Genomic DNA, 27615 nt, shown 5'->3' on the forward strand with positions numbered 1-27615 from the left:
ATCCAACCTGGCCTTGAACACTGCTAGGGAGGGGGCAGCCACAGCTTCTCTGGGCAACCTGTGCCAGTGTCTCACCACCCTCACAGGGAAGAATTTCTTCCTAATATCTAATCTAAATCTCCCCTCTTTCAGTTTGAAACCCTTAACCCTCATCCTATCACTACCCTTGCTGATCAGGAGTCCCTTCCCACCTTTCCTGGAGGCCCCCTTGAAGTACTGGAAGGCCGCTGTAACGTCTCCCCAGAGCCTTCTTTTCTCCAGGCTGAACAACTTCAACTCTCTCAGCCTGTCCTCACAGGGGAGGTGCTCCAGCCCCCTGGTCATCTTCATGACCCTCCTCTGGACCTGCTCCAACAGGTCCATGTCTGTCTTGTGCTGGGGTCCCCAGAGCTGGACACAGCACTGCAGGTGGGGTCTCACCAGAGTGGAGCAGAGGTGAGAATCCCCTCCCTTGACCTGCTGGCCACGCTTCCTTTGATGCAGCCCAGGATGCTATTGGCTATTTGAGCTGCAAGCACGTTACTGGTTCATATTCAGTTTTTCATCCACCAGCACCCCCAAGTCCTTCTCCCCAGGGCTGCTCTCGATCCGCTCATTGCCTAGCCTGTCTCTGTGCTTGGGATTGCCCTGACCCATGTGCAGGACCCCACTCTTGGCCTTGTTGAACTTCATGAGATTTGCACGGGTCCATCTCTCCAGCCTGTCGAGGTCCCTCTGGATGGCCTCCCTTCCCTTCAGTGTGTCAGCTGCACCACACAGCTCGGTGTTGTCGACAAACTTGCTGAGGGTGCGCTCAATCCCACTGTCCATGTCACTGACAAAGATGTTAAATAATACCGGTCCCAATACCAACCCTTGAGGAATGCTACTCATCTCTGGTCTCCACTCGGACATCAAGCTGTTGACCGTGACTCTTTGAGTGCAACCATCCAGCCAATTTCTGATCCACTGAGTGGTCCATCCATCAAATACATGTCTCTCCAGTTTAGAGAAGGACGTCATGCAGGACAGTGGTTGAATGCCTTACACAAGTCCACGTAGATGATGTCACTTGCTTTACCGTTATTCACCATCGCTGTAATCCCATCACAGAAGGCCACCAAATTTGTTGGGCATGATTTGCCCTTAGTGAAACTATGTTGGCTGTCAGCAATCATCTCCTTATTTTCCATGTGCCCTAGCATAGTTTCCAGGAGGATCTGCTCCATGATCTTGCCGGCACAGAGGTGAGACTGACTAGCCTGTAATTCCCTGGATCTTTCTTCTTTCCCTTTTTAAATATGGGTGTTATGTTTCCTCTTTTCTAGTCAGCAGGAACTTCACCGGACTGCCACAACTTCTCAAATATGATGCATAGTGCCTTAGCAATTTTGTCTGCCAGTTCCCTCAGGACCCATGGATGCATCTCATCATGTCCCATGGACTTACACACCTTCAGGTTCCTTAGTTAATCCCAAACCTGATCCTCACCTACAGTGGGTGGTTCTTCATTCTGCCAGCCGCTGCCTTTGCCCTCTTCAATTTGGGCAGTGTGGCTGGAGCACTGGCCGATGAAGACTGAGGTAAAAAAGTTTTTGAGTAACTCGGCTGTTTCCATATCCCAGGTAAGCCCTTCCAGAGAGGGCCCACATTATCCCTAGTCTTCCTTTTGTCTCTGACTTACCTACAGAAGCTTTTCTTGTTACCATTGATGTCCCGGGCCAGGTTTAATTCTATCAGGGCCTTGGGTTTCCTGACCTAATCCGTCGCTGCTTGGACAATTTCTCTGTATTCCTCCCAGAATGATATTATGCTGCATTGGATAAAATACATGACAAATGGCCATTTTGACAAGAAATCCATTTTACAAATTCTGAAATTAAAAAAAAAAAAGCGCTAATCTTTAACACTGTTTCAGTTGAGCAGTAACTTGCCAGGTTGGACAGGTAAGCTAAGTTATTCGCAGTGGATGGATTTGCACCAGTAGATAACCTGTCAACAAATTAAAATTGACAGATTAAGTTTTTGTCTTTGTTTTGTGTCTAATATCTGTGATGTGTTTTATTGCCTGTAGATCCTGCTCCAGAATAAAGCTATGATAACATCCGCAGGGTAGCATATACTACATAAAAACTGAATGAGCCTTTCTCATGCTTTGTGTTGATTCAGATATAAAGCTCATGTCACCACACAAAGTCTTGGAAAACCGCTTCTTTTATGTGTTTCAGCTTTGTCTTGAAACAGAGACAGTCACCTAAATGAGCCTTAAGCAAAGCATGGTTAGCTCTGAATGTATTTCTGTATTGATTTTGAAGATCAAGTACTTTTTAGTAAGTGGGAAATATTCAACATAGTTACCTTCCTGTGCAGTAACAGAAAAGACAAAAATAATTCCCTGGCTTGCTTTAGGCACAGAAAGTAGTAAGATAGGAAAAGGATTTTCTTCTCTTTATACTTTTTTTCTCTGACTCATGGTGTACAGCGCTGAACACAGTATATTTATTTTGCAGTTCATAACGTGTCAACTTTGTAGTTTTTCTTTTAAGGAGGGTAAGATAATTTCTTAAACTTTTCATCAAATTTTTGATTCACTCCTGCTCTCCCAGAACTCATCACGCAGATGCTTTCAGCCTTTCTTCTTCTTTGTTTGCATCCATTCTACTCTGAAAGAGCATTATTTATAATTTTCTGCCCTTTTCTTGCTCTTTTATGAAGCTCAGACCTTAATGTTTGTAAGAAACTTATGTTGCTGATAAGTTCTCATTCTGGAAACACAGGAAGGTACCTGTTCGACAGTTACCTGTACTACTGCTGAGGCCATCTCTGCAAGGGTTTCACCTGGCCTGGCTTGGGCCGAATCAGCAATAGGAATAGGGGCCAGGCTGAGGCATTTTAAGTGTGAAAGATAAAACCTTTTTTTCTCCCACTGTTTGCCAAGAAACACCACCTAGCCAGGAAACAATATTTTAAAACACACAAAGAAAACCAAGGCCTCCCTCCCTGCCCCCCCAAATTGCTGCAACAATTTCAAGTTTTGTGAATGTAAACTATGCCTCTCTGGGTTTAGAGGCATTGCTCCTTATGTTCAAAACTTCAGTACGTAAAGGGAGGCATGTGAATAAAATTGGCCTGCCTTTCCAAAGGGTTAAGTAATGGGAGCTACGGATATATTTACAGCAGTGGATAAAAGATTAGATGTAGGCATTAATTTTACCTACTCAATGTGTAAAAATTGTGGCTGCAGTAACAGATTATTGCTGAAACACACTAATGCACATCTTTCCACTGAGTATTTGTTCTCCCCTCAAAAACAACAAGAAAACTATCTAAGCTTTCCTCCCAGAACTTAGTAGCAGTTATTATTTTTCACTGATTTCCTGCTTGGCAGTATGTATCTTGCCCTCCCTCAAATGCATGCCTCTTGCAGCTGAGATGATTGGCATTTTGTGAATGCGTGCACACGTTTGTGCACAGTGCTTTTTATGCAGCAAGGGCTCTAAGATACAACAGTAGCACAAATATTAATTAGAGTTTCCACTATGAGAGAAAATACTTTGTCCTGTTTGCCCTGTTTCCACTGTAGATCCACGACCTACAGTTGCAGCTTTTTAATGACGAAGGGAAGATCACAATTTTTTCAAGGCTGGCAACAAATCGAAGTGCTGCTCTTTCTCTCTTTCTCTTGCAGGTGCTGAGCTGCTGTGGCACTCCAAGGCAGCTGGGCTTTGCACCCTGATTCTGGCTGGAAACACTTTTTCCACAAGAAAGGGGAAAAAGCCCTCGATAAGCAGGTTATGACCTTCTTGTGCCAGCCTTCCTCTCTGTATCCAAAGATGCAAATTTAGTGACACCTCCTTGACCTCATGAGCCTGGAGTCATAGCTTCCGAAACCTGCTTCAGGCCATAACACCTTCATTCCTTGTGCATAATTCTCATAATCTGTCATCTGGAGCTAGCTCTTGTTTTCAATTAAAACTAGTACATTTTGTCACACAAAATATGTTTTCAAAGGTTACAGATTTTGGATTAAAAATATCTCACCCAAACCTCTGGCCTTAAAGTCACTGTAGGAAGTTACATATGCACAAAAATGTGTTAATAAAATATCATCCGGACAAAGCAGCTGAAAGACAAGCAGAACCAGACAATTGCAATTACTCTCCCTGCCAAAACTCACTCCTGAGTTCAGTAGTTAGAAAAGGTGGTTTGTTCCTTAAGGTCCCAGAGGTCACTCCTATGGCTGTATCTGGATATGTCAAAATATTTGCAAACGTAATTGTAAGACAAGACCAAGTAAAGAGTTGTATCAGTTTTGCTGGATGAAGAATCTCTGCCTCCGGTAAATATCACTTTATTTGGGTAAAAAATTCCCATTCTTTTCCCTTCAGCTGCTGCAATCACTGCAAAAGTGACTGTCGTGACAGACAACATTTATTTCAGAACAACTCAGCATTTTGCTCTGACATGTCTGTTAACCATATCCCACTGAGCCTTGAGCACCTATTTTAAAGTACCAACCAGAGAACTCAGTCACTGTTGTGAAATGGCACTCAAGCACACATCTTTTTATTTAAAGTAACAACAGTTGTCAAGCTTCCAGTGATGCAAATACGATGAACATAAAAGCACTTTGAATATACGAGCTAAAGGCTTTAGCTGAGAAAGTTTTATGGTACATGAAAACAAAGATGAATGTTTTGCCTGCCTGATGATGAGCTTCTCCCAGAACAATAAAGACACAACAATATATGAGACTGAGCACGACAATGTACAGAGTATTTGCAGTAGTCATAGCAGTAATGTTATCGTTTGAGTGTCCTCTTCTGGACGGTACATGGCATAGCAATAAAAACACAAGCATATGTTGGATGGATTTTATTTTGAGAACAACATCACTACAAAATTCAGAATATTTCTTATGTTTCATAGTTGCTTAACTAAAAAAATTAGTTTTTAATAAAATGCTACAACTCTGAGATTTTTAAAAACAATTATTTCCTTTATGGTAACCTATTTGTAGTTTTAAGTAGGCAGTTTTAGCTGAGCTAAGATAAAACACTTCTTGGAAAAATACTGCTTTTTGTCAATTTTGTGATGGAAAATTATTGCAATGGTTCATTTCGATAAGGTGGATATGTTTTGCTTAAAGGCCTTGGTTTTACTGTGAATTCTGATTGAATTTGATGAAATCAGAAAGCTGCTGTTAGCCTTGAGCTTGTCATTCCCATGGCAGTCTACCACATGGATCTGCGTACAGGGTCAGCATCACATTTTGTAGGCCTTTGGCATGTGGCTGTTCTGCCAGCAGTCATCTGTGACACATTTAAAAATTGCGGGCTGGCTCTATCGGAAATGCCAAGGGAGGTTTTCCTTTATCTGTTGAGAATTTGCTTCAGTTCATCTAACTTATTCTGTCTGTTATTGATAACCAGGTACACACAAGGCCCTTTCATACTTGTATGCTAGTTTTTCTTGTTGTCAATCACAGATTTTCTATTAGTTTTGCTTTCTGAACAGCGTTGTTATTTATTATTTAGTTATTCATAACATTGCAAAAGTTTTTTTTTCTGAAAGAAGATGCCCTGATTCATATGACATTGGTCTAAATGGCTTTCTAAATACACGATTCATTCTCTGCCTCAGAAGGACCTGGCAAACGTTCTTTGATCTTGCAATTATCTTCTTTATTCATAGGAACATCTTCTCTTCCTCCATTCTCTATAGGTCTGGAGGTCTTATTTTGAAAGTTTTTCTTTATCAATATAAAAAACACAATTGCAATCAAGTAGGAAGGACCTCTTAACACAGATGCTAAACCAAGGTAGACATACCTGTGGGATAGAGCACAGAAGACCGTGCCAGGCATTGAAGTTTTCAAAGACACTGAAGAAAATCACTTTAATGGCTTTTAAGGATTGCATACATACAAAAGAGCTTAGGGAAAAACTTAACATTCATTCTTTGTGAATGGTACTGCAAACTGGGTATTTTTGCTTGCAAAAAATGCTGTTAAAGAATCAGTAATATTCTTTTTGCTTATGAAGATAGTTGCAAAGGGAAACTTGAATCATCTTCCCTTTGTTTCTGAAGATTTTTGGGTCACTTTAAGGCCTTAGACATTTTAGGGCTAGAAACATATAGGGATTGCCAGAGTGGGCTATTGTATGTAAAAATAAAAACCACATCAGAAATGGCTTAGGTTTGGGTGAAAAAGAGAAAAAAATCTGGAATATTGCTCCTGGATACCAATAGTGTTTGTGTTTAACCAGTACCTTCAGTCAGTCAGTATGATTTTCTTTCATTTATTTTTCTCTCAAATGTGGCCAATGCACAAAGTTACCATTCTTGACAGTATGAACAAACAACCTGCAAATAAGGTAAATTCGGCTATCTTTCCTCTTGATGGCAAATTGCACAATCCTAGGTCTTTTAAATTGAATAAAGGATACTAAAAACACGTAATTCATTCCAGAAAACTCTGTCATTGATATTAAATTATTTTTGCACAACATAAAAACTGACTGAAAAACTGAGTTTAAGATTTGACTTTAAGATTTCTCAATTTCAGGAATTCTGGATTGACCTAAATCTGAGTCCAGAGTTAGTATCTGACCATAATTTTTGATCAATGACCTCACACACTATAGTATAACAGAACAAGGTGTGACTATCTGTAGAGAGGAAATGCATGAGGCTTTTTGGCCTTAATTTTCCTTACCTGTATGCATTAGAGTCGTACAGCCTGCAAGCCCCTCTCTGCCCACAGCTTGTGCTTCCCCATTTCAAACATGTCTTGTCAATCAGTGCGCCGAAATAAACTGGTGCTGGGATCCCAGCTGCAAGGAAACAAGCAAAAAATGTCACAAGATATCACAGGAACAGACATGCTTTTAGAAATCAGCTTTATGTTTTCTTAATGGCAAGTTACATGCTGCAATAGTGGCAATAGGCGGATTGGACTGTGGGGAATTTTTCCTTTCCTTTATCAGAGTAACTGTAAGCTGGACACCCTCTCCATGCTGTGCGGATCATCAGTCCCCAGGAAATGTGACCTGATGGGTTTGGCCAGGCTTGCAGTCATGCACACTGATTTCTCAAGCATGGCTCTGAGAGCCACCGCTGGCTTCCAGTGCATGCTAAGTTTTAATGCAAAGGGAGAGATGGGCTCATTGTGCATTTGGAGCACTGAACTAGTGAATAGTTCCTTCTTCTATGCATAGCCTAAATTATCCATATGGGCTTCATATCTGATAGCAGCTGATAGTCCCTTCTGCCTGAAGGGACAGCACCAAGTATACATGGTTAGAGGAACTGAATAAGCTTTTCAAAAATGTGTATGAGGGTAGGGCAACTGAAATCCTTAGTGTGATTTGGCCAGATAAGAGCCTATGCTTTACTGCAAAACAGGGCAGACATGGGACAAAATCCTAGCCTTGCTGAAGTAAAGGCAAGTATTAACTTCAGAGGAATCCAGGTTTCAATGCGTACAGGACCATGTTTCACATCAGCTTTGTTCCCAGAGGAGCATCCTGCAACCTTATCTAGAAAATAATTTATTTTGTAAAAACAGGTATTATCCCAGCCTGTTCTACCCTAGGGTTCTTGTGAGAATCCGAACTCAGAAATTTATCGATAAAGGCAACAATCATCATTGCTGTAGTCAGGGTGTGATGGGACAAATGCTCCTTCTGGAGGTTCTTTAGAGAAGGAAGATGGGAGCACATCAGATTTGATCTCTGAGTCACTGTAGAGAAATGCCACCTTTTTTGAATCAGTGACAGTGGCTCTACTCCTTCTTGCAATGGAAGGAGCATGCTGGCTCAATGTGCTAAAGCAGAAGGCTATAGAAAGGGGGCGTTTCTTTTTTCATAATGCTTAATTACCTATGGCCGAAATTGCTCCAAGAATCCTATTGGCATTGCTTGTCCTGATTGCTTGGAGAGAAATTCTGCACCTCCACTGTGTGATGAGAAAAGTAGAAGAGGACGAAGTGCGGATACACCTTCCTATCTCAAAATGTCCCATCACAATACTGAGTAGAGACTACAGCCCTAACCTAACTCTAATTGTAGACATTTGTAAGTAGCTGTTGATTTTTTAGGCTTCGTAGCAAACCCATGTGGCTTGTCTCTTCACACATTCCTGAAATGTAGGTATTCTTGCTCCATTGACAAAGAGAACAAAAGGAAATAGCGAAGTGTTCACATCTTAAGATGCCACCTAGGCATCTTAAACAACCATCTCATTAGCAACTCTCAAATAAAAAAGGGGAAAAAAGAAGCATTGCAGCATGCTTAAAGGAAATTGAAATTTAAGCTGTCGTCTACCAGGAAAGTGAAGTTTCAACAAGGAGAAAACACTGCTATGAGCAGAGTTGTATTAGTGTTGAGTGAAGTCCTACTAGAGCATGTCTTTTCGATCTTACTTGCAGCATTGTGTCTCAGTGAGCCATTGGTTGAACTATAAGTTTGAAACCTTATAGTGTTGTTCAGAAATTCAAGATAATACTTTAATTTTGCTTAGAAACTCTTTCCATTTTGGAACACCAGGCTCCCAAACTGCAGCACCATTTCATCATCAGGTCAAACGTTTTCAGAATTGTGTTAGCTGGTTTCCCAGTGAACTCTTGACTGAGCATTGGACCTTCAGAAAAAAAGCAGGATCTTCAGGAACAGCCCAGGATCTAACAGCTATTTCAAGGATACATCTGGTTTACAAATTGTGGTTGGATTTGTGTTGCTTAAAGCCGTACAAGCAAGCATCTCAGAATGATTTCTCTTACCTAGTACTCTCATAATGAGTGTGTATAGACCAACTGCAAGAGATTTCAGCTCTGGCTGAACACATCTGAAAGAGAGAGCGATAAGTATTAAGTATTTGCCTACCTGGTGCTTAGACATGTCTATTAGACTGCTGTTAATTACCCTGAATTTAATACTCTTAATGACAGAAAATCAAGCTTCGGAAGGAAAGTGCTTCCTGCATTTGTTGAAAATATGTTGAGTGTTATGAAAAAGGTGAATTAATCTATTGTTTTCCATCGCATAGCTCCTGGGAAGTCCATTCAGTGAGCATAATTAAAGAAGTGAAGTTTTAAAGTCATAATCACAGTCTATCCTAGTCTTTTGAAATGGCATCTCCCATTAGTGGATTCCCATTTCCATATGGGAAATATCATATTGCCCTAAGACAAAAACACTGCAAGTAGCTGCATTAGTGTGGCATCTTTCTATTCTCGAATGGCATTCCTCTGTACAATTCCACATTTTGAACTACACAAAGCCATCTGGCAATATGTCTGTGTGTTTCATGGGAAACCACACTCCAAGCATCAGAAATGCCCCTGACATCTCCTTACAAATATCCACATGGTCAGCACACAGAAAGACGTCTCATAATGACGAGGAAGGGAGGAGGAGTTTTCATGATGTTTTCCATGCTCATTTACGATGACATAATGCCCTTAGGACTATCATTAAATTTGCCACTAATGCATTTTTCTACTGAGTGAGCTTTCCCTTCATGTTACTGAGAAGTATGTGCTAATTCACATATGTGGTTCCAAATCACATCCTGGTATGACTGTGTACATCAACAGACATAAGTATAGAAGCCTCAGACTGAGCCCTCAGATGTCCTGAATTTCCAGACTTCTGAGAAGCACAATCTGTTAGGGCAACTCCACATCCAGAAATCCTGACAAATGCAAGGCATTTTCAAAACCTATACAGCCAGAATATCCCAGCAGAGAAAGAAGACATGTTCTGGAAAACCTGGGTGTATGACAGGCATAAGAGAAACCATTTTGTAGCAGTTAGAAGCAACACGCTGGAATTGACTTAGAGACAGCAGCAAAGTAAGGTTTGACATTAGCAGCTGCAAACAAATGGCAAATGACAAAATTCATTAAAGAAAATGTATTACACTGTAAGAGAGTCTTTTTTCCTAAGGAAAAGAGAGAAACCTAAATATAATTTAGATCCCCTTGTTAGAAAGCCTCAACCTTTGGTACACAGTTTTACTTACCTAAACATGATCATGTATGCTGGAGTGCCTCCCAATGCATAACAAAAGCCACTTATGACTTGTATTACTGTATAATAAATAAACTTCATTGAACAATCTTCGCTTTTTGGACATTGCCCGAAGGTGGCAGAGTTATTTCCTGTGCATGAACTGCTGGCTGCAAGACAGCTGCAGTTATGGAAGACCTGGAAGATACAAAGCAGATTTGGTAGGACACTGCTCATGCAGTGGGGAAACCTGCCTTCAGACACAGGCAGAGCCTGAAGCCTTCCTAAGCATCCTATTACTAGCTTATTTGCCTTTCTTTAGGTAATTGGCAGCAGCTTTTCTTTCCTACAAACAGAGCTCGGAGTTGGACGGGATGTTCTGTGCCAGCACGTTTTTGCCAGTGGACATAGCAACCCTTTTTTAAAGAAGTTTGGAGCACCTGAAAGATCTCTGAGGGTGACCTCAGCCTTTGTGTCCCTGGAGGGCAGCTGAAGTGGAAAAGCAAAGCTCAAGGAATGGTGCCTTTTGCTGCTAGGTGACACTGCCTGTTAGCTGACTTGTCTCTGTGAAAAGCATCTGGATCACAGGTCCCTCTCTGCTAATGCTGATCCACCAGAGGTACCTCACAGCTGTAAGCAGCAGCTACTTGTCATGATATAGCTCATGCATGCAGAACCCTGAGATCAGCAGTAGGTGTACTGATAGCTTAAGAGCAAGAGCTTTTACCCACTGCTTCAGGGGCTTGAGGATGTGCTGAGGTAAGGGGAATTGTGAGCCACAAACTTTAACCTCTACAGAGACAGACTTGTGTGGGAGGCTGTAGCCCCACTGTCATGGAAGTTATTGAGCCCTTCTCTCCTGCCTCCCCCCTCAAGATTTTAAGCAAAGAATAGCTTTTGGAGAAGGTGACTGTAGACAGCCACAAAGAAAAATGGAGAGAAAACTGTCTGAATGCAAGAGTCAGCTCTGGACCATATATCTTCTGGAGTGATCATCTGGCATCAGAAAACATGGGAATGACGTGGTCCAATGAAGTCTTACAATCATCGACTGAGGCGTCCTCTCTGGGACTCTGCGCATTATCCCCAGCATTCCATGCTGAGCAGACAGCAGTCAGTCAAAAAAATTAGCAGTATACTGACATCCCACAGTCTCACATGGAGGAAGCAAGCTGCCTCTCCTCAAATCATTCTTCATACTTACACATTAATGATCATATCAGGGAAGATACACTATCTTAGTGTACTTCAATTGTTCGATAGAATCTCAGGGCAATCAAAATGAGATTTATGAAAGGCAAGCCATGGACAACCTTTACACAACATGTAACCACTTTGAATTGTTTGTTTGCCCCTCTTATGTTTAATCTACAAAAGATGAAAATTAATATATACAACAAGGAGCTAGGGCTTTTTGCTCAACATGAAGTAAAACAGAGAAGTCTATGTCTTCTGTGCTGTTTGCAGCCAGAAATCATACTTTACTGACTGGTCCTCAGTAACTTTGGTTTTCCTTAAATGTATTATACTACTAAATCCCAGACATTACATGGAAAATAAGCTAGTAGAAAACCTCAGAAAGTAGGGTCTTACTGTGTTCTTTCCGTGTCCCACGGAAGTCGTGCACCCAGCTAGACACGCCGAAACATATGTGAGTCCGTTGTCTCCACACACAGGGTCCCACACATTGGAGGCACATTTGCAGTCAGAGTTGCACTCAGAAAATACAGCATTTTCATGGTACGGAATGGGTTTGCTTGGAAGTTAAGTTCAGATAGGTGTAAGAGGTTAGAAATTTTTAATTCAGTGCTGAGGTCAGTGTAGTGCCTTCTGTGTGACAGTGTTACTGTCCTGAAACTCACCTCATATGCCCAGGACATATGTTTTCATAGCTGAGTCACTACAGTATTGATCTGTTTGTTTGAAATTCCATTCTACTTGCACTGACATTAAAGTGATTACTAGATTATAGAGAATTTTAAAACAAATGAAAATGAAAACTTTACCTGGTAGGCGTCGACAGAAAAGAAAAAGGGAAAGCTGAAAAGCTTTTGGAGGTCAGCTACAACACCCTCTAATTGAATGTAGGGCTAACGACAGTTAACACAGTCTTAGCAAGTACGTCTTTAGCTGTTGGTAAAAATGCACCGATGACAGAAACTAGATTTGCTGGTCTCTGTGATAAAAAATACACCTCTCTTAAAGCCTAGCCTAACTCTTTCTGGAGGACATGGAGAATTCAGTATTCCTTTTTACATTCAGAGACCCTTTGAGTATTGAGATCTGTAACAAAGAGGGTTGGACTTCCCTCATCTTCTCCTTTCTGTGTTAATTAAGCTTATGTGCTTGCCTTCTCTTTCATCTCAGTCCTTACGTCCTTACTAAGCATATTCCCTGGTGCACCATTTGTATGCTTAGTAGAAGCATTGCAAGTACAGGACAAGCAACAATTAGACCTCAGGTTCCAACAAACACAAACGTCCTTGGCATCCTGCCTGTCCAGTTCCTCATTTTCATCTGTGAGCTATTATGGCTTGATAGATTAACTGTAGCAACAAATTACTGAACTGCAGGTAAGTCTTCAGGGAGATGTAGATGAGTGACCCTAGCCATGAGGTAGTCTGAGCAGGCCGGACATGAGCAAGAGGCAGTGACAACCCCTATGCTAGTGTCTTGCTGGGCCCCTTGGACAGCCAGATCCTAGCACTCATCTCCTGTGCTGATATCTTTACTCAACTTTACTCTGCTCCAAGAAAAATTAACAGCCTGCAACTTTTAAACCCTGATTCTCTCTTGAGAGGAGAGAGCATCTTCAGTAGGCATAAAAGCTTCATTTTGTTTTACAGCTGGCTGAGAGTCTAGCATGTTGCAGTTTTTCCATCTCTGTGCAGGATATACTACCAATGCTCTCTGTTACATATGTTTCACCCTTTTACTGAGTCTGAATGCACTTAGCTAGAAAATTGCTTCTGGTATAGAGATAGCACTGTGTGAAACAGCAATACCACCCCACACACAGTTGAACAACCTACATCGGTAATGATGCAATTGTGCTAATATATTTCTAATTAATCTTTAACCAGTGTTGTGCTTTGGCAGGCTGATGCTCTGATGACCAACAAAACTATCACAATGACGGCGTGGCTTTCTCTTAAGCATTGCAAAAGCATATTCATCTTTTATCCTTCATGTCATAGTACATTTCTTGAACTGCCATGGAGAAAAACCTACTCTTCTTCATTTTATACTCACCCTTCATAAGACACTGTCATTCCTGCTACTACATGATTCTCACAACCAACAAAAAAGTGCAAGAGAGCAATGATGTAAGCCAAAAATGACATGCCAAATGCAAACTTGGTTGCTCCAACGATGCTCATTTTGTACTTTTTCATTATGAGTCCTCCTAGGAAAATCCCAATAACTACAGGAGGTAAAGATGTCAATCCTGAAAGAGATTATAGAAGGGGAATGTCAAAATAAAAGAGTCATATTGGGTTTAAGAGACAAACTCTGTGCTCAGCTTGATATCCCTGGCAGCTTTATGTTGTATTATGATGACTCTAGGTGGCTTTATGCTCAGCCTCATATCTGGGTTGTGTATGCTATTGTCAAAATGCCTGAACCTCAAAAACCACTTCCCTTGCAAGGCACTTGTCAAATGTTGCAGCATTTAAAATGCTCACGCCACAGTCATTGTATATTTAGGGTGCCCTTGCTATAATGTAATTAATATAATATAATATAATATAATTATTCTTTCTGGTCCCATAGGCACCAAAACAGTAGTTTGCATGCTGCCTTTATATAATTCAAGTTCCGGAGAGATCACCATTTACATCAGCCTGTTCTGCAAAGAACTTAGTCCTGAAAAAAGCATTCCTGAACTTCTCCCCATAGCATAAACAGTCTTTGCACAGTGTAACTCACCTATTAGAAAGTTAGATTTAGATGTAGATTGTCCATACTGCTGTTCCATGTACTTTGGTTTGTAAGTCAAGTAACCAATAAAGCTACTGAACTGTAACAGTGAGCAACACAAAAATGTAAAGTACATTCGATTACTCAATACTTTTTTCAGGGAAGTATAGAAATCTGAAAGAAAGGGATATATGAGTTGGCTTTGAAAGACACATAGCATAATTACTGGTAAGTAATCTGTGAAACATAGGACAAAATTCTTCTTTCAGCTGTCCAAGTGCAAGCCATACCGATCTTCATTTGCATGTGAGTATCTGAAAGCAAAACTACATTCTTGAAAAACACCAGAGACTGAGATACAGGAAGAGAATCCTAAAAGATGACAGAAGTATGGGTTAAGGCCTGGATGCTCTAGTGAGATCTGCACATGAAGACTGGAGGGCAAAGACTTCTTCCAGCTTACATGAATATTGCCACAGGTTCAAGGCTCAGAGGTGCCTTTGTGGAGATGCCCAATGTCTTCCATTGGGATCTGAACAAAGACAGGAGAATTTGACTAATGATGCAAAGCAATCTCTTCCCAACACCTTTCCACCCTTTTCTTAGCTTAATGACTGCACAGCCAGAGCTGACTTTCAAGCCTGCTGTGTTTTCCTCAGGTAGCAACGTGCTTCATAGTCTCCATGAGCTCTGTGATCATCAGACAAATAATCTTCAGAAAGGAACCTTATAATATTTTCTTTAGGTCCTGATATAGAAACAATTTTTCCACTGTTCAAATTTCTTCTAGCACAAATTTTTAGAGGTAGGTGCCACTCGGCTGATGATGTATTGCAGGTGATGCATGCAGAACCTCAAAGTCTTAAAGAAGCTCTTTGACTTTAGCAGACCTCTCCTTTCCTGGGGATAGCTAACTGGTTTGGACTGAAGTGCAGGGGAGGCAAAATATTCTGCAGAACTATTACATTCCTGCTGTACCTTGTGCCTGTTACTTTTCACATTTATACAATGTGCAAAACACTTGCCTTTCAGTATTACTGACCACTTCCTTGGCTTAGATTTTGCAGGAGGAAGTGTCTTCCTTGTGGCGCCCATGTTTTCCAAGAGGCCATACGAAATTTTATCATTATTGGCTTCCTCTGGCTTTTTCAGACTCTTTGGCAGAAAGCAAAATGGAATAGCAGCTAGGAAACTGGTTACTCCACTTATTAAAAAGCCAAGCCACCATGCACCCACCCAGCGGGAATCCTGTGGGGTGATGGTGATGCTTCCTAGAATTGAGGGAAACAGATACAAGTTACCTAAATGAAGAGGTTGATCCTTCCCACCCTTTATCTGCTAACACAGCTGCATTTTACAGTGTCTGACTTCCAGTCGTAATGATAGTCATCTAATGAAAGACTGTTCATGCAGTGAAGGCATCAGGAATCATACGCTGAATGGTCTTACGTTTCATCTGCCTTTCTACATCTTATGCTGACTGTCTTTTTGTGGTATAAATGGCAACACAAGAGGTCCTTATCCAACACATATGAAACCAAAATGGGTGGCAGACAGGCCCCAAGCACGGGGTCCTTTTAGGGCTGATACATTTCTACTAAGACCATCTTCTGCTAACCTGAATTGTGTACGTTGCTGTTAAGCATACAGTCATTCTTTGTGGCATTGGCAAGATTAGCCACGACTTTAAACTTTGTATTGCAAGGAAGATGAGAGTAGTTGGTTGTATTTTTGTGATTGTTACAAGCTCGCATGTTTAGTGGTGGATCAACACTACAAGACTTTTCACTGCATGACCAGAATTGGCTCGCTGTCCTCATGCTTAAGTAAAATTGAACATTGGCTTAATAAAGGGCAAAGACAAAACACTTTGTCTATCTAGTTACAGTATCCTGAAGATCTGAAAACTTCTCTGACCTGCTGGTAAAATGGGATAACCACTGCTGCTGCTACAGTGTGCCTTTTCCTGAAAAAGCTATCACCAGTCTGTACTGCCTGACTCCCCATCAGGCTGGTCCAGCAGGTGAGGTGGTGGGCTGGCCAGGAGACACCACCTCAGAGAATGGCTCCTACCTCTTCCAGTGAAAGGGAACAGGATGAAGGACAACAGTCACCACTTACAGGGACTGGTCTGCCCCCTCTGACATATTGCAGATGTGAATACATAGCTGTGGGTTTTTTTCATGTGAATAAACAAGGGCTGGCAAAAAGTGTATAATGTACTGCAAACATTCCACGAATGTAATTGTAAATAATGTAAAATGCTCAGCTGAAAGGGTGGGTAATCCACCAAAACTGTAAAACTGCTAGGCAAGCAGAATCCTTTCACTAAGATCCCAATTTAGTAAAACATCTTGGGTCTGTGAGAGTTCTTGGTACTAACTTTTGAAGTTAAACATGTATTTTAATCCTTTAATCCTAAAACACAATTCTAAAATATTTTTCTTGTCTAATTCTGCCTTTACCCTAAAAACTTCCAGTATTTTATTTAAATTGTAATAAAGTATATAATAAAATTAATGAAACCAATAAAATTAATGAAATGAATATGAATGACATATAAATTGTATTAATATAATAAAAACTTAAGCAACTATGTAGAGGAACTTGTTAGAAACAAGTATTAGCTTACTTTCACTTTTCCTCTGTTTTGCTTACCTAAATCCACAAATCCAATATCCACATATAGTCTTGCACATAAAGATCCCAACAGGAAACCAAACATTGGGCCCAGCATGGCTATGGTGTGCAAACACGCTGAAAATATAATGAAGCAGATACTAGTATATTTTAATGCCTGAACGTTTTCTTCTACAGAGGATGATTGACGTCTTATACTGTGAATCTCTCAGTTTACTTCATATTGAGATTACCTACATACACAGGAGCATCCTCTTCTTTAGCAAAATCATCAAGATAAGAGATGCCCAACGGTGTTATTGGTGTTTCACCAATTCCACGTAACATGTTTCCCAGTAAGATGTATACCCACATATATGATGATGGTTCCTTCTCACAGCCTGCAGATGAGAGTTTACATCTTTGTGACAGAATAGTAGAATGGGAAAAAGTGATAAATCACAGGAAATTCAGCACATGAAATTATTATTGTTTAGTATTTAAAGTATTAACAGCACTTTCCTTATGGAAGATTAATGAAAGGTTATCAACCTCATTACACCTCTTAATAATCTTTTAATAACACTTCACTTCCCTTGTATTTGGTTTCTAAAAATACAGAGAAGTATCACCCATCAGAAAAAGCACTCGTGTAAAAGAAATGGCAGATTGATGTTGTCATAAATATATTACCTGGCATGTAACATATATCTTTAATGTGAGAAATTTGAGATGGGGCGAAGCTTGGCTTTTTCTCTATCTATGTCCCATACAAAGCAACATGTAAAAGAGCTGTATTCCGTATTGTGAGCAAGATCATAGAAGTCTCCATTTATTTCCAGTTAACCCTGTGCAGTTTCATGTCCTATCATACTATCTCTTCCACCTGCCCAGCTCCAGGTCCTGGGTATTTGAATGCCTTCAAACACAGTCTTACCATCCCCTTCAGTGCTAAGGTGATTTTCTTACAGTTTGGACATGTGAACATAGGAATCTGGGGTTCTGAATCCTTATAATTTTGGGGTTTTTTTGATGTTTCTTCACCAAATGAGATGCACAAAGTGCATTTAAGTTTTGGTAATGTTCCCAGATAGAGACTGAAATTAGAAATCTGAGCATCTTGCATGGGGCAAAGATTTACTCCACTTGCAACCAAGGATAAAACTAACTCCCGTGTTTGTACTTACACTTATAGTTCCTTACCTGATGGGGAGACATCCAGCAAAGTTTCGTTCACATCTTGGTGTACAGAACAGGGATTTATGCTTGAAGTTAAGTTGGTTGAAAAAGCTGTATGTGATGCTGTCTCATATTTATAACTGAAAACACACAATAATAGGTTTACAAGCAGTGTTCAGTAGAGAAATACTAACATAGTAAGGCAGGAACCACTTGACTACTGTTTCCCTAAAGAGAAAGATATCCTTGTTTAAGTATCAATACAAAGTGCTACTGAAGGAGCAAAAAGGAGGATTATTTAAGCACATTTTGGGAAGCCAAAACACTAAAATTAAGAACAAATAAAAGTTAGAAAGATCTGTCTGGAAGACATAACATCTTAAGCTGGAAAATTCGAAAAGGCTTTTGAAAGTAATTCAGGTAGGATTGAACTTTCGGTGTCAAAATTTAGGTCAAGTCCAAGTGAGCTCCCTACACTGACCCCACAGTCAAGGAGAAAGAGAAGAATCACTTGAGTGTGAGAGTAAGTCCCCGTTTTAATCTTAGATAATCTTAGATATTTTGGGGTGGTGAGGGAGGAGTGAGGAGAAGTCATCCTCAGGTTGTACCTGTTTGCGTGATAATTGGCATTGGCTTTAGAAAGAGCTGTTGTATAGTCATGGCTGGATAAAGTTAGTGGTAAAAGACACACTTTAGCTGTATTTACAGGGAGCAGGGCAATGCTGTGGGGAAGCAGCTGAGCAGCTCAGGTTCTGGAAGCCATTTAGCTGCTTTAGCATGATCCTTTTCCCAGATATGAGCCCTGTCGAGGTGCAAAGTACAATTAGCCTAAGCAGAACAACATGGTAAAGCACACATTCTGCTTCTAGGAACTGGCCTAGCTCTGTCAGACCAAGAAGGCTTATTTTTCAGGTTGAAACAAAGAACATTCATCATAAGAGACTGCAGAACAGTTTCCTTATAAAAATTCAGGCCTAGGTTCATGACAAATTGTGTGAGTTTCCCAGTATAGATGAGCAAGATACATAGTTTGGCTTAAGCAGTGGAAACCAGAAGTATGGTGCTAGTACAAGTACTATCATGATAAAAAGCACTCCTCAGTTTTCTTTTTACAGTAGTATACCTAAAATTATTCTAATATATTTAAGAGAGCAACAGAAATATGTCTTCCTCTATACGCTACCACTGTGTTAAAGCTGTGGCTGGAAACATTATTGCATATAAGCAATATGCAGTAACTCTCTAAGCCCAGAGAAGATGAATAAAAATTAGCTTAACCAGCCACAGAAAATCAGTTTAACCAGCCGAGTGCATTTGGAACAGGAAAAAGCCTGGGACTAGTTCTGCCAGCACTGATCCATCTGCAGGCTTTGCGTGAAGCTGAGGCAGCTTTGTGTGAGTAGCAGCTCTTTGTCACAGGAGAGCAAGTTGTGTCATCTTACACAACAAGCCTCTGGTTTCTTTTTTCAAGGAGCAGGATTTCTTCTAATGAGCATCTCTGTGGGTTATTTTCTTCACCAAGTAAGCTCTGAATCCCTGATTTGACATGAGAGTTACCTGCTATTATAAATAAAGTCATATAACAGTCTGAGTTGTCTCTCAGTATGAAGTTACCCACTCAGGGCTTTGAGATCCTGTTCAAAACAGCACAAACATATTCTGGAAATCATATAGGTGTATTTTTTATTCCTCGTAATTTTACTGTGATTCATATTGGTTTGACTTTCCTGCCTACATGATCCTGACATCTCTATTAGTGACCAATGATGCTGCATTCTTAAGTTAACACTGATTTTCCCATTAAGGTGTTCTTAGAGTTTGCCATTCAGGAAGAGTATCTAATTCCTTAAAGCAATAGCATGAGCATAGCAGAGTTGTTGAAGATTTTCAGAGAACAATCTATTTTATTTGAAACTTGTATTTTTGTAAGATTTTCATAGGTGTTTCCTCCTGAAAAAATAAATTCTAACAATTTTGTAAAGTCATTTCCTTCTTTGCCTCTTTTCTGAACAAGTCTGACTGAAAACTAAAGCCTTGTGTTTTTCCTATTTTTTCAAAAAGTTAAACTTTTACTTCAGAGGAGCCATATTTTTCCAACCTGATATAATGAACAGTGGTGCGTGTGTCAAGTGTGATTCATTGTGCATCGTGGTGTGGCTCTATAGGCCATTAGGAATCTAGGACTTAATATAGACCAAGTTTTATTCAAAAAACAGAAATCAATATCCAATTCCAATGTTAGGTTACCCAAATTAATCTTGATTAATACTTACTATCCCATGAAGAAATGAGGCATTGCTGTTAAAAGACTTCCCAATGCCATAGTAAAACATCCAACAGCTATTACTTTGGGCCTATGAAGTTTAGCTCCAAAGTAGCTTACAAATGCAATCACCAGCAAGTTACCTGGAAGGTAACGAACCAAAATTAATGCCAGATGCTGTGCCTTATATTTCTCTGAACAGTTTTCTGGATGTTACGGAATACCAATTACCCATCTCAAAGCTCCCATCGACGAAACCAACAGCAGATGACGTCAGGTCAAACCTTCGTTCAATCTGTGTGATGGAACTTTTCATAATTGTACCAGACAATGTTTTACTCAAGTAGCTGAATGATAAAGCAGCGAGAAATACCTGAGGAAAGATTAGGACAGAAAATGGGATGTAGATGCAGGGAAACTAGTCACAGAAGGATCAAATATGTTTAAAACTGTGTAGAACAGTCATCATCATGTTATACACTTGTTACTCAAATTGCAGTGACAACATTGCGTGTGAATTTTTATGTACCCTAATGCTATGGAGCGCCAGTGTGGTCTCTCAGCAACGTCTGCTCTTGCTCTGGCTTTCATTTCTGGAGAGGGCTGGTGCTAGATGCCACACTGAGAGCAGATGTTTGCTTTAGGGTTCAGGTTTGCAATAGCCATCTTAATGACCAGAAAGCCTGATCTTCCCTGCATTGCTGTCCAGAGGTTGTCCAAAGCAGAAATCCTACGGACTCTGGAACTTAAATTTGGCAAACAACTCACTGGGGACTGTGTACCTTGCTAACATCCTGAGGTTAAATTTATCAAAAAGCTGAGGCCCAGTATTGGGCAGCCAAAATGATGGGATTTCTAGATGTTGCAGAAATGTAATATTTGCCAGAGGTGAAATACCTAATCAGGTCAGATTTACTGATACTAGTCCAACCTAAAATTAATTTTAGCCTAAATTATCTTCTGCTTGGGCCTCATGTCGCTTACTTTAGGCCAGTTCATAACTGGTTCTAACTCAAACATACAGATAGCCATGACATCAAAATAAAGGCTTTATGCAAGTTTTTATGGTATCCCAGTGTGTGAAATGTGTTACCGACTGTCTCAGATGATATATTTTCAAATGTGTGGGTCATGTCTATGTTGCCTGTATAACATATACCTCAAAGGGAAAGCTTAATAGTCTTTATAATGTCACAGTTGCTTCCAACAAGACATACAGTGGCTTTTGCAAATAAATATGTATTTGATAAAAAGTTAAACTAAGTTTGTTTAAATATTACCCAACTATTTCAACATAGTCTAAAAAAACAAATAGACTTATTGCTCACTGGGTAAAAGTTCCAATAGAACACAATGTTGGGTAAGTAAATGAAAGTAAATATAGATTTAGACTTTGCAATGCTATCTACTGTAAGGAATGAAGCCAGTCCTGGAAGTAAAACCTTGAAAATAGGTATATTTATGCTCTTTTTGTCCAAGAACAAAGAGAAAAATCTCACAAGTGTGGACTTTGTCCTGCCATGTTTTGTATTTCCTGAGCTAGGCTGGCAAAAAGTCTGTAAGAACCATCTCTCTTGCCTTATGCCAGCAGTGCTTTCAGAGGTTTTGGCTGAAATCACAAACTACTGATAATCACGAAAACACAAACAAAAACAACTTGGGTATTTGGGGTTTGAAAATGCGACCCGCAGGTAAACCACAAGATATATAACAGGAAGGTGAGGGAGAATAACAGTTTGTCTTTTATTATCTCCAAGGTATCGTGTCTGTTAAACTCTAATTGCCACAAATTTAGACGTACATCCACAGTCACGCAGCTTTGCTCACATACATATTGGCAAAGTTAGTCCTGTGAGTTTCCCAGAGAGATCAGATTCTGTTTTTACAGGCATATATGGGTAGCAAATGTGAGTCATATAAAATAAAAAAATGTAACAACCTTTGCCTGATAACTTGAGCCAAACTATTTTGGATGTTTGAGATACTTGCAATTACCTATTTTTTCTGTTAATCTTTCATTTTACAGACCTTTTCATAGAGAGAAATATGTCCCCAATTGCAACTCCACTGAGCCTATGGAATTTAACCTGAGATGAAGCTGGCTGAAGAAGTAGTCAAACCATAAACCCAAACACATAACTATCAAAAAAAATCTTGCCCTTGTAGTATTTACAGCTCAGCCAGAAGCAATAAATACTAAGGCTTCAACACAAAAGAAAAATTCTTACTAGTTTACTTGCTGTGTTCCGTCAATTCTTCTTATGTGCTCCTGAAAGCTTGGATGCTTGTGGGAATCAGTGGATTGTTTGACCTACAGCTCTGGATTAGATAAAAGTCCTGGAATACAATTTGCCCCACCCTATTTTGGTGCTACAAGAATGGATGTTGATAGCAACCTCCAGACAATAGTGTATCATAGCCACCTATTTTAGGATGCCTCAAGTCTTTGGAGATTGCTACCTCTCTCCAATGACCAAAAAGGGGATCTCCCTATGAGTAACTCGAGAATAAATATGCTAAATTGGGAATTTATATCTTCTTTAGGACAAGCACAAGATACAACCCTTCCCTGTATCTCCAGTGTGTATCTAGTTCCAGAAAAGATAGGGGGAACAGGAATGAAGTAATCTGTCCTGTCATATCTTGAACATTTCTTAACGTATGAAAACAGTAATTTCTGGTGATATTGATAAGGCACCAAACCTTCAAGCCTGTGCAACAGGAAGTCTTTTTGACTGGTAGACTTTTGTTTGCTTCATCATCCAAAAGCTGGGCAGGTTCTGCTTCCTGATTTGAGTCGTCGATGTTGCTGGATTCAGTTTCTACTGTCATGGTTGATTTCTTTACTGAGCGATCTGAACCAAAGAGAAAACTGTAAATACAAAAGTAATTATGCCAAAATAGAGTTGTCTAAGGGCCTTTCTGATGAAACAGTAGTTACAGGAAAATGCTGAGATCTTGAAACGGAATCTTTTATTTGGAAAGGATTTGGCTCAATGACTTGGGCTTTTCAAAGTGTATACTTATTTAAATTCTGAAGTACCTTGTTCTGATGTCTTTCTTTTCAAGTGAAATGGTCTTTACTCTCCCCACTGCTTCCCATTTTCCCCTCCTTTTTTTTTTCAGTCTAGAATGAATTTTTATGCTAAAAAGACAATTTCCGCAAAAGAGTAAGAGTCAAAGTCTCTGTCCAAAAATAGACTGCAAAGGTCAACAAAGCATCAGTGCTGAAGCACAAGGAGTCTTAGTGAAGCTCTGAATTTGCAGGCCACACAGCTTAGGACCCAGTCACCTATTTGGTAAGATCTCTGTGGTAATACTGTGCCATCTGACTTAGTCTTTCTTTCTCACTGACCTGTTGGAAACAATTCTTAATGACAAAAGAGTTTATTATTTTAGCTACCTGACCTACTACAAGGAGATCATACATTTTTTCTTCATGCAATGGTATATAGGGTATCCCCAATCCACTTCTGTTTGCAGTGTGTTGTCTATATCCCCTGATGCATGAAATCATCTGCAACTCAGCAGTTCAGCAGAACCACTTCAGTTCCCCTGGGAAGAGCACACCCTGTAGCCATAGAGGACAAATCTTTCCCCTTCTTTGAGATAACATTTTTGTTGTCGTTGAAAGCCTTGTTTTTATGATTAAGTTGCACATGGTTTTATTGCAATGAATAGTAAAATACTTCACTACTACTTTTCTCGTTTTTTAAAACTATTTCTGAGAGATAAGCAAGCAATTAAAAAGAATACTTCAGTGAAAAGCTGTAAGGGAAGTCTATGTACCTATTTGCAAGGTTCATTTAAAGAATGAAACCACTTGCCCATTTGTGCAACTCCAACTACAAACTGAACATATTTCTGAAGGAAGATCCAGATGTCACCGCAAAGCCCCTTGGAAAAAATGTCACCTGAAACAAACTCTTTTCAGATCTGCAGATCTTTACATGCAGGGGAGAGAGAATTATTGAAACTAATGACCCCAAGTCAGAACTCAGAAATCATAGCTCACAGGAACTGATTTATTCCACCTTTCATGGTAGTCTCCTCATTTGAGAAAAGGGTGAAAAAGGCAGGGGGTGGGGGGCTGATCATACAAAGAGAGATTTCCATGCTTGAGTGAAGCTGAAAAAAGTTGGATGAACTTTTCCAATGCTGGAAACACTCTATCTGCAATTGCAAATTGCTCTGCTACAGGCCATACGGCAGAGTAACACCTGCCAGAGCATTTAAAAGCTAGACATTGCTCTAATTCATGATGGTGAAGAACATTTTTCTTCGCTCAGATGAAAGAGGGTTAATACCTAAGAATGTTTAAGACAAATACACAAACAGAGATTTAAACAACTTAGGTGTTTCTTGGGCTTAATCTCATGAGCATGTCCTTAGGTACTACTGCTGGCATGAACAACTCCTTTCCCACTGTTCATACCTGCTTCCCGCACTCTTCACTGGTGCGAGTACCACTGTTTCTGTGGCTGTGTTGTAAGTCTGGGTCAGAACACATATCTGGATGAGAAAATAGCTTTTACTCCCCCTTGGATCCTTAGATAGGAACAAGAAGTAGAGGAAAGGATTTTCTGAAGTCTGCACAACTACCAACAGAAATGCTCTTGAAATGAGATTCTTAGTGCTCAGGGAAAGTTAGTACACAAATACTTCTGAGCATCTGGTCCTCTGAAATTTATCTGTCCCTGTGTAATCTGAAGATATTAGCTTCTCCCTGTTATGACACATTAAGGACTATAATAATAAGATGCTGGGGTAGCATGTCATTGCAGTTCGCAAGACTAAAGAAGTGGGTTTTTTAAGAATGTACAACATGACTTAGAGTCTGAATATAAGAAAAGGAATGAAGGCAGAAAAACATGAAGATAGAAATAAGAGGCAAAGTAAAAAAAGAGAGAGGCAGTTAGGTATCCACATGTGTAACTGAAGATTAGCAGGCTATTCCAGTAAACGTTTCAGAGAAAGACTGTAAAGGCACAAGAAGGCAGTAAGTGTCAAAAATCAGGTTAAGCAGTTAGAGGCGAACAATGGAGAAGGCATCTGGAGGCAAACATTAGTCTACCAGGCAAGATAAAGGACAAAAAAAGAGAAGAAAAATAAAGTAAAATTCATCTTTCGGGGGCGGGGGCGTGGGGGGCGGCAGAAGCCGCTTGATGAACAAAGAAAAGTGTGAAGGCAGCTAGAAGGTGATAGTTAGTTGGCTCAACACTGTCAGTACTGAGGTCTTCCTGTGATCCAGGGGAAGGACTCTCAGGCAAGAACAGGGATAATAGCTTCTGTCAGTGGTGAACGACACATGTCTTATCATCGCTTTGCAAAGGTGGCCCTGAAGATGGTGGTACTTTTGCCAGGAAAGAGTGAGATGGGGGGAAGGAAACAAAAAGGTGATACAACCTGTGCTGGTGAAATGTTAGTGAGCTATGTGCAAGGATCAACAGTTGGAGCTGCTGGCAGCATCTCCTCCCATCCTCAGTTGACCCTGACCTACATGGAAATCTGCTGGAGATAGAAGAGATCAGGCCTGGGGAAATGCCATTGCACAAGAAGATTAGAAAAAAAGATAAAAATTTGATTCACAATTGAAGTCAACATACATTAGCTGTTGAGCCTGACAGTTTCAAGTACTGATGAATTTGCTATTTTAGATTTATTTCGCTAGTGTTTTTTTCTATGTTTAATAAACCAAGGACCTGGTTACAAGCCAAGTAAAAGTATGAAGCTTTCTGGACCAAATGTGTTCATTCAGTTATATAGCTTCTCTAAAATCATACATTTTGCCTGCACAAACCACTCTGTTGTAGTAATGACCTGAGGTAATTGCATTTGCAGAAGGACGAGATCAGTCAAATAACATATTGTTTAGGTAGTCACTCAGCCTAAACAAAAATCACCCTGACTTCCTTCCTGAGGAAAGAAAATGATCCTTTTTGCAAAAAACAAGTATAAGGACACCCCACCCCCCGCCAAAACTCGCTAAGCCATACCATGAGAATGAAAGCAAACACTCTTCTAGTTCACTTTTGCATCATACCCCGGGAACATTTGACAAACAGCTAGTTACACTTGTTTGGCCTTCTGCTTAATATAGTCTTTCCTGAGAAACACTTTGGGGGGTGGGGGGAAGACCAAGGGTCCTAACTAATAATCGATGTGGATCATTTGTGTTGGCGAGAGCTGAGATCTTTCACAGCATCATGGGAAGCATGTGGCGCATTCCAGACTACAGCAGCCAGCCTTAGAAAGGACAGCTGTAGACTTCAGTGCTTCAAGATATGTGACCTTATAGGCCTAACTCTATGCCTGTTAAGAATAAGTAAATCTTTTCCTTAATGAGCATTAAAAAAAATTCAAGCTTGGTTTTCTACCCCCTAATTATATGCAAATTATAATGAATAAGAGGACAAATTTAAACACCTTAGCATGAATAACCAGTAATTAGTTTACAAAGGTCAAGACAATAGTTTGCTACAGATTTTGTAGATTCTTATGAAAGAAAAATACAATTATGTTTGAGGAATTTTCAGAATCCAACACAAACATTGTAAGTCCTTGAGCTGTTTCTCACCACAGTTATACTTTCAGGGGCTATACCACCATCCAATAGACTACCATATCACAAACCAAGAGCCAGATTTCACCCAGTAGTTTATGGAACTGTACTGATTTACACTAATTGCAGTGCTAATCCACTTGTCTTCTTGATTTTTAAATATATTAAAGAACCATAAGACCTTTTAAGTTAATGTAATATGAAAAATGAGTATTACAGTGCTATGCAGGTCTAAATGCTGCTTGCATTGCACATAGCATATATGATGCTTACTGTTGAGACACACACGACTGTATGATGCCATCACTAAAGCACTGACATTTACAGCAGGAATGTTACTGGTATTCTGGTCACAGGAAATGCAACTAGTACTACACAGGTAATGTTTGTCAGCCACAAACACTAAATGGCAACATTTTAAGGTTAAGACAAACAAATATTAAAGAGGTTCCTACCTAGGTTCTGTATCCACAACAGCAGTTACACTACCACACAAATGCTGAAAAGTCAGAGTATCCTCTCCTTAAGCAAGTCTGTGCTCTTGGTAGAAGAATCATTAACTTCTAGCACAAACTATGGTTTAGTCAGTTTTAATCTTGTCTCCTCCCAGTTCTGCCCTCTGTTAAAGAACCCAAAATACATGTTTGTCCACAGTGGTCAAAAATCAATTAGGTAGGAAATGTACAAGTGTTCCTCTTGTGAAACACCTTTTTTCCTGAGCTTATCAAGATTATGGAGGTTTATACCTTCATGGCATTTAAAAATGGGTTGTCCCAACTTTAGAAGTGGTCCTGGTTGCTGATAGCTAAAACGTATTTTGGCATGTTTTATTTTCATAGCTTATGGCTAAAGTCCATTCAGCTAAGACCTGCTAGAGCCAGACAAGGACTTGCAGGAAGAGAAAACGTAATGCCTTGGGTATATTGAAAAAACTGAGTGTTCAGGAAATATCTGTGCCTAGAAGTCTGCTCAGATTTATAGGTCAGTGCTATCAACAGCACAGGTGAACCCAGTGTGAAAGTATATTGGGGCTATGTGTACTTTGGAGCAGCCCTTTACCTACTTACAGCTCTAGTTCA

General features: G+C 40.0%; 1 protein-coding gene across 1 annotated transcript; it reads right to left on the reverse strand.

Moving 5' to 3' along the window:
- Positions 1 to 5593: 5593 nt before the first annotated feature.
- On the reverse strand, positions 5594 to 22943 carry LOC104346013 (solute carrier organic anion transporter family member 1C1). The gene is made up of 15 exons (XM_086466834.1): positions 22916 to 22943; positions 22678 to 22829; positions 20206 to 20347; positions 19985 to 20117; positions 17736 to 17851; positions 16787 to 16933; positions 16572 to 16670; positions 14939 to 15184; positions 13923 to 14087; positions 13245 to 13440; positions 11586 to 11748; positions 10006 to 10190; positions 8762 to 8826; positions 6698 to 6815; positions 5594 to 5810 (listed from the first exon to the last, which is right to left on the reverse strand). The coding sequence occupies exons 2-15, from the start codon at positions 22804 to 22806 to the stop codon at positions 5594 to 5596; spliced, it is 2121 nt and encodes a 706-aa protein (XP_086322960.1). The 5' UTR covers positions 22807 to 22829; positions 22916 to 22943.
- Positions 22944 to 27615: the final 4672 nt, after the last annotated feature.

This window comes from Leptosomus discolor, chromosome 1, assembly GCF_034619465.1.
Source record: "Leptosomus discolor isolate bLepDis1 chromosome 1, bLepDis1.hap2, whole genome shotgun sequence".
Classification (NCBI taxonomy): domain Eukaryota; kingdom Metazoa; phylum Chordata; class Aves; order Leptosomiformes; family Leptosomidae; genus Leptosomus; species Leptosomus discolor.

Bases quoted from the DNA above. Each gene is read 5' to 3' on its own strand.
- LOC104346013 (XM_086466834.1), bottom strand. From the start codon at position 22,806: ATGACAGTAGAAACTGAATCCAGCAACATCGACGACTCAAATCAGGAA. The intron at 11,749-13,244 runs GTGAGTATAAAA...TTAACTTCCAAG, and splicing joins ATGACAGTGTCTTATGAAGG to CAAACCCATTCCGTACCATG. The intron at 10,191-11,585 runs GTAAGACCCTAC...TGTATCTTCCAG, and splicing joins TGGGACACGGAAAGAACACA to GTCTTCCATAACTGCAGCTG.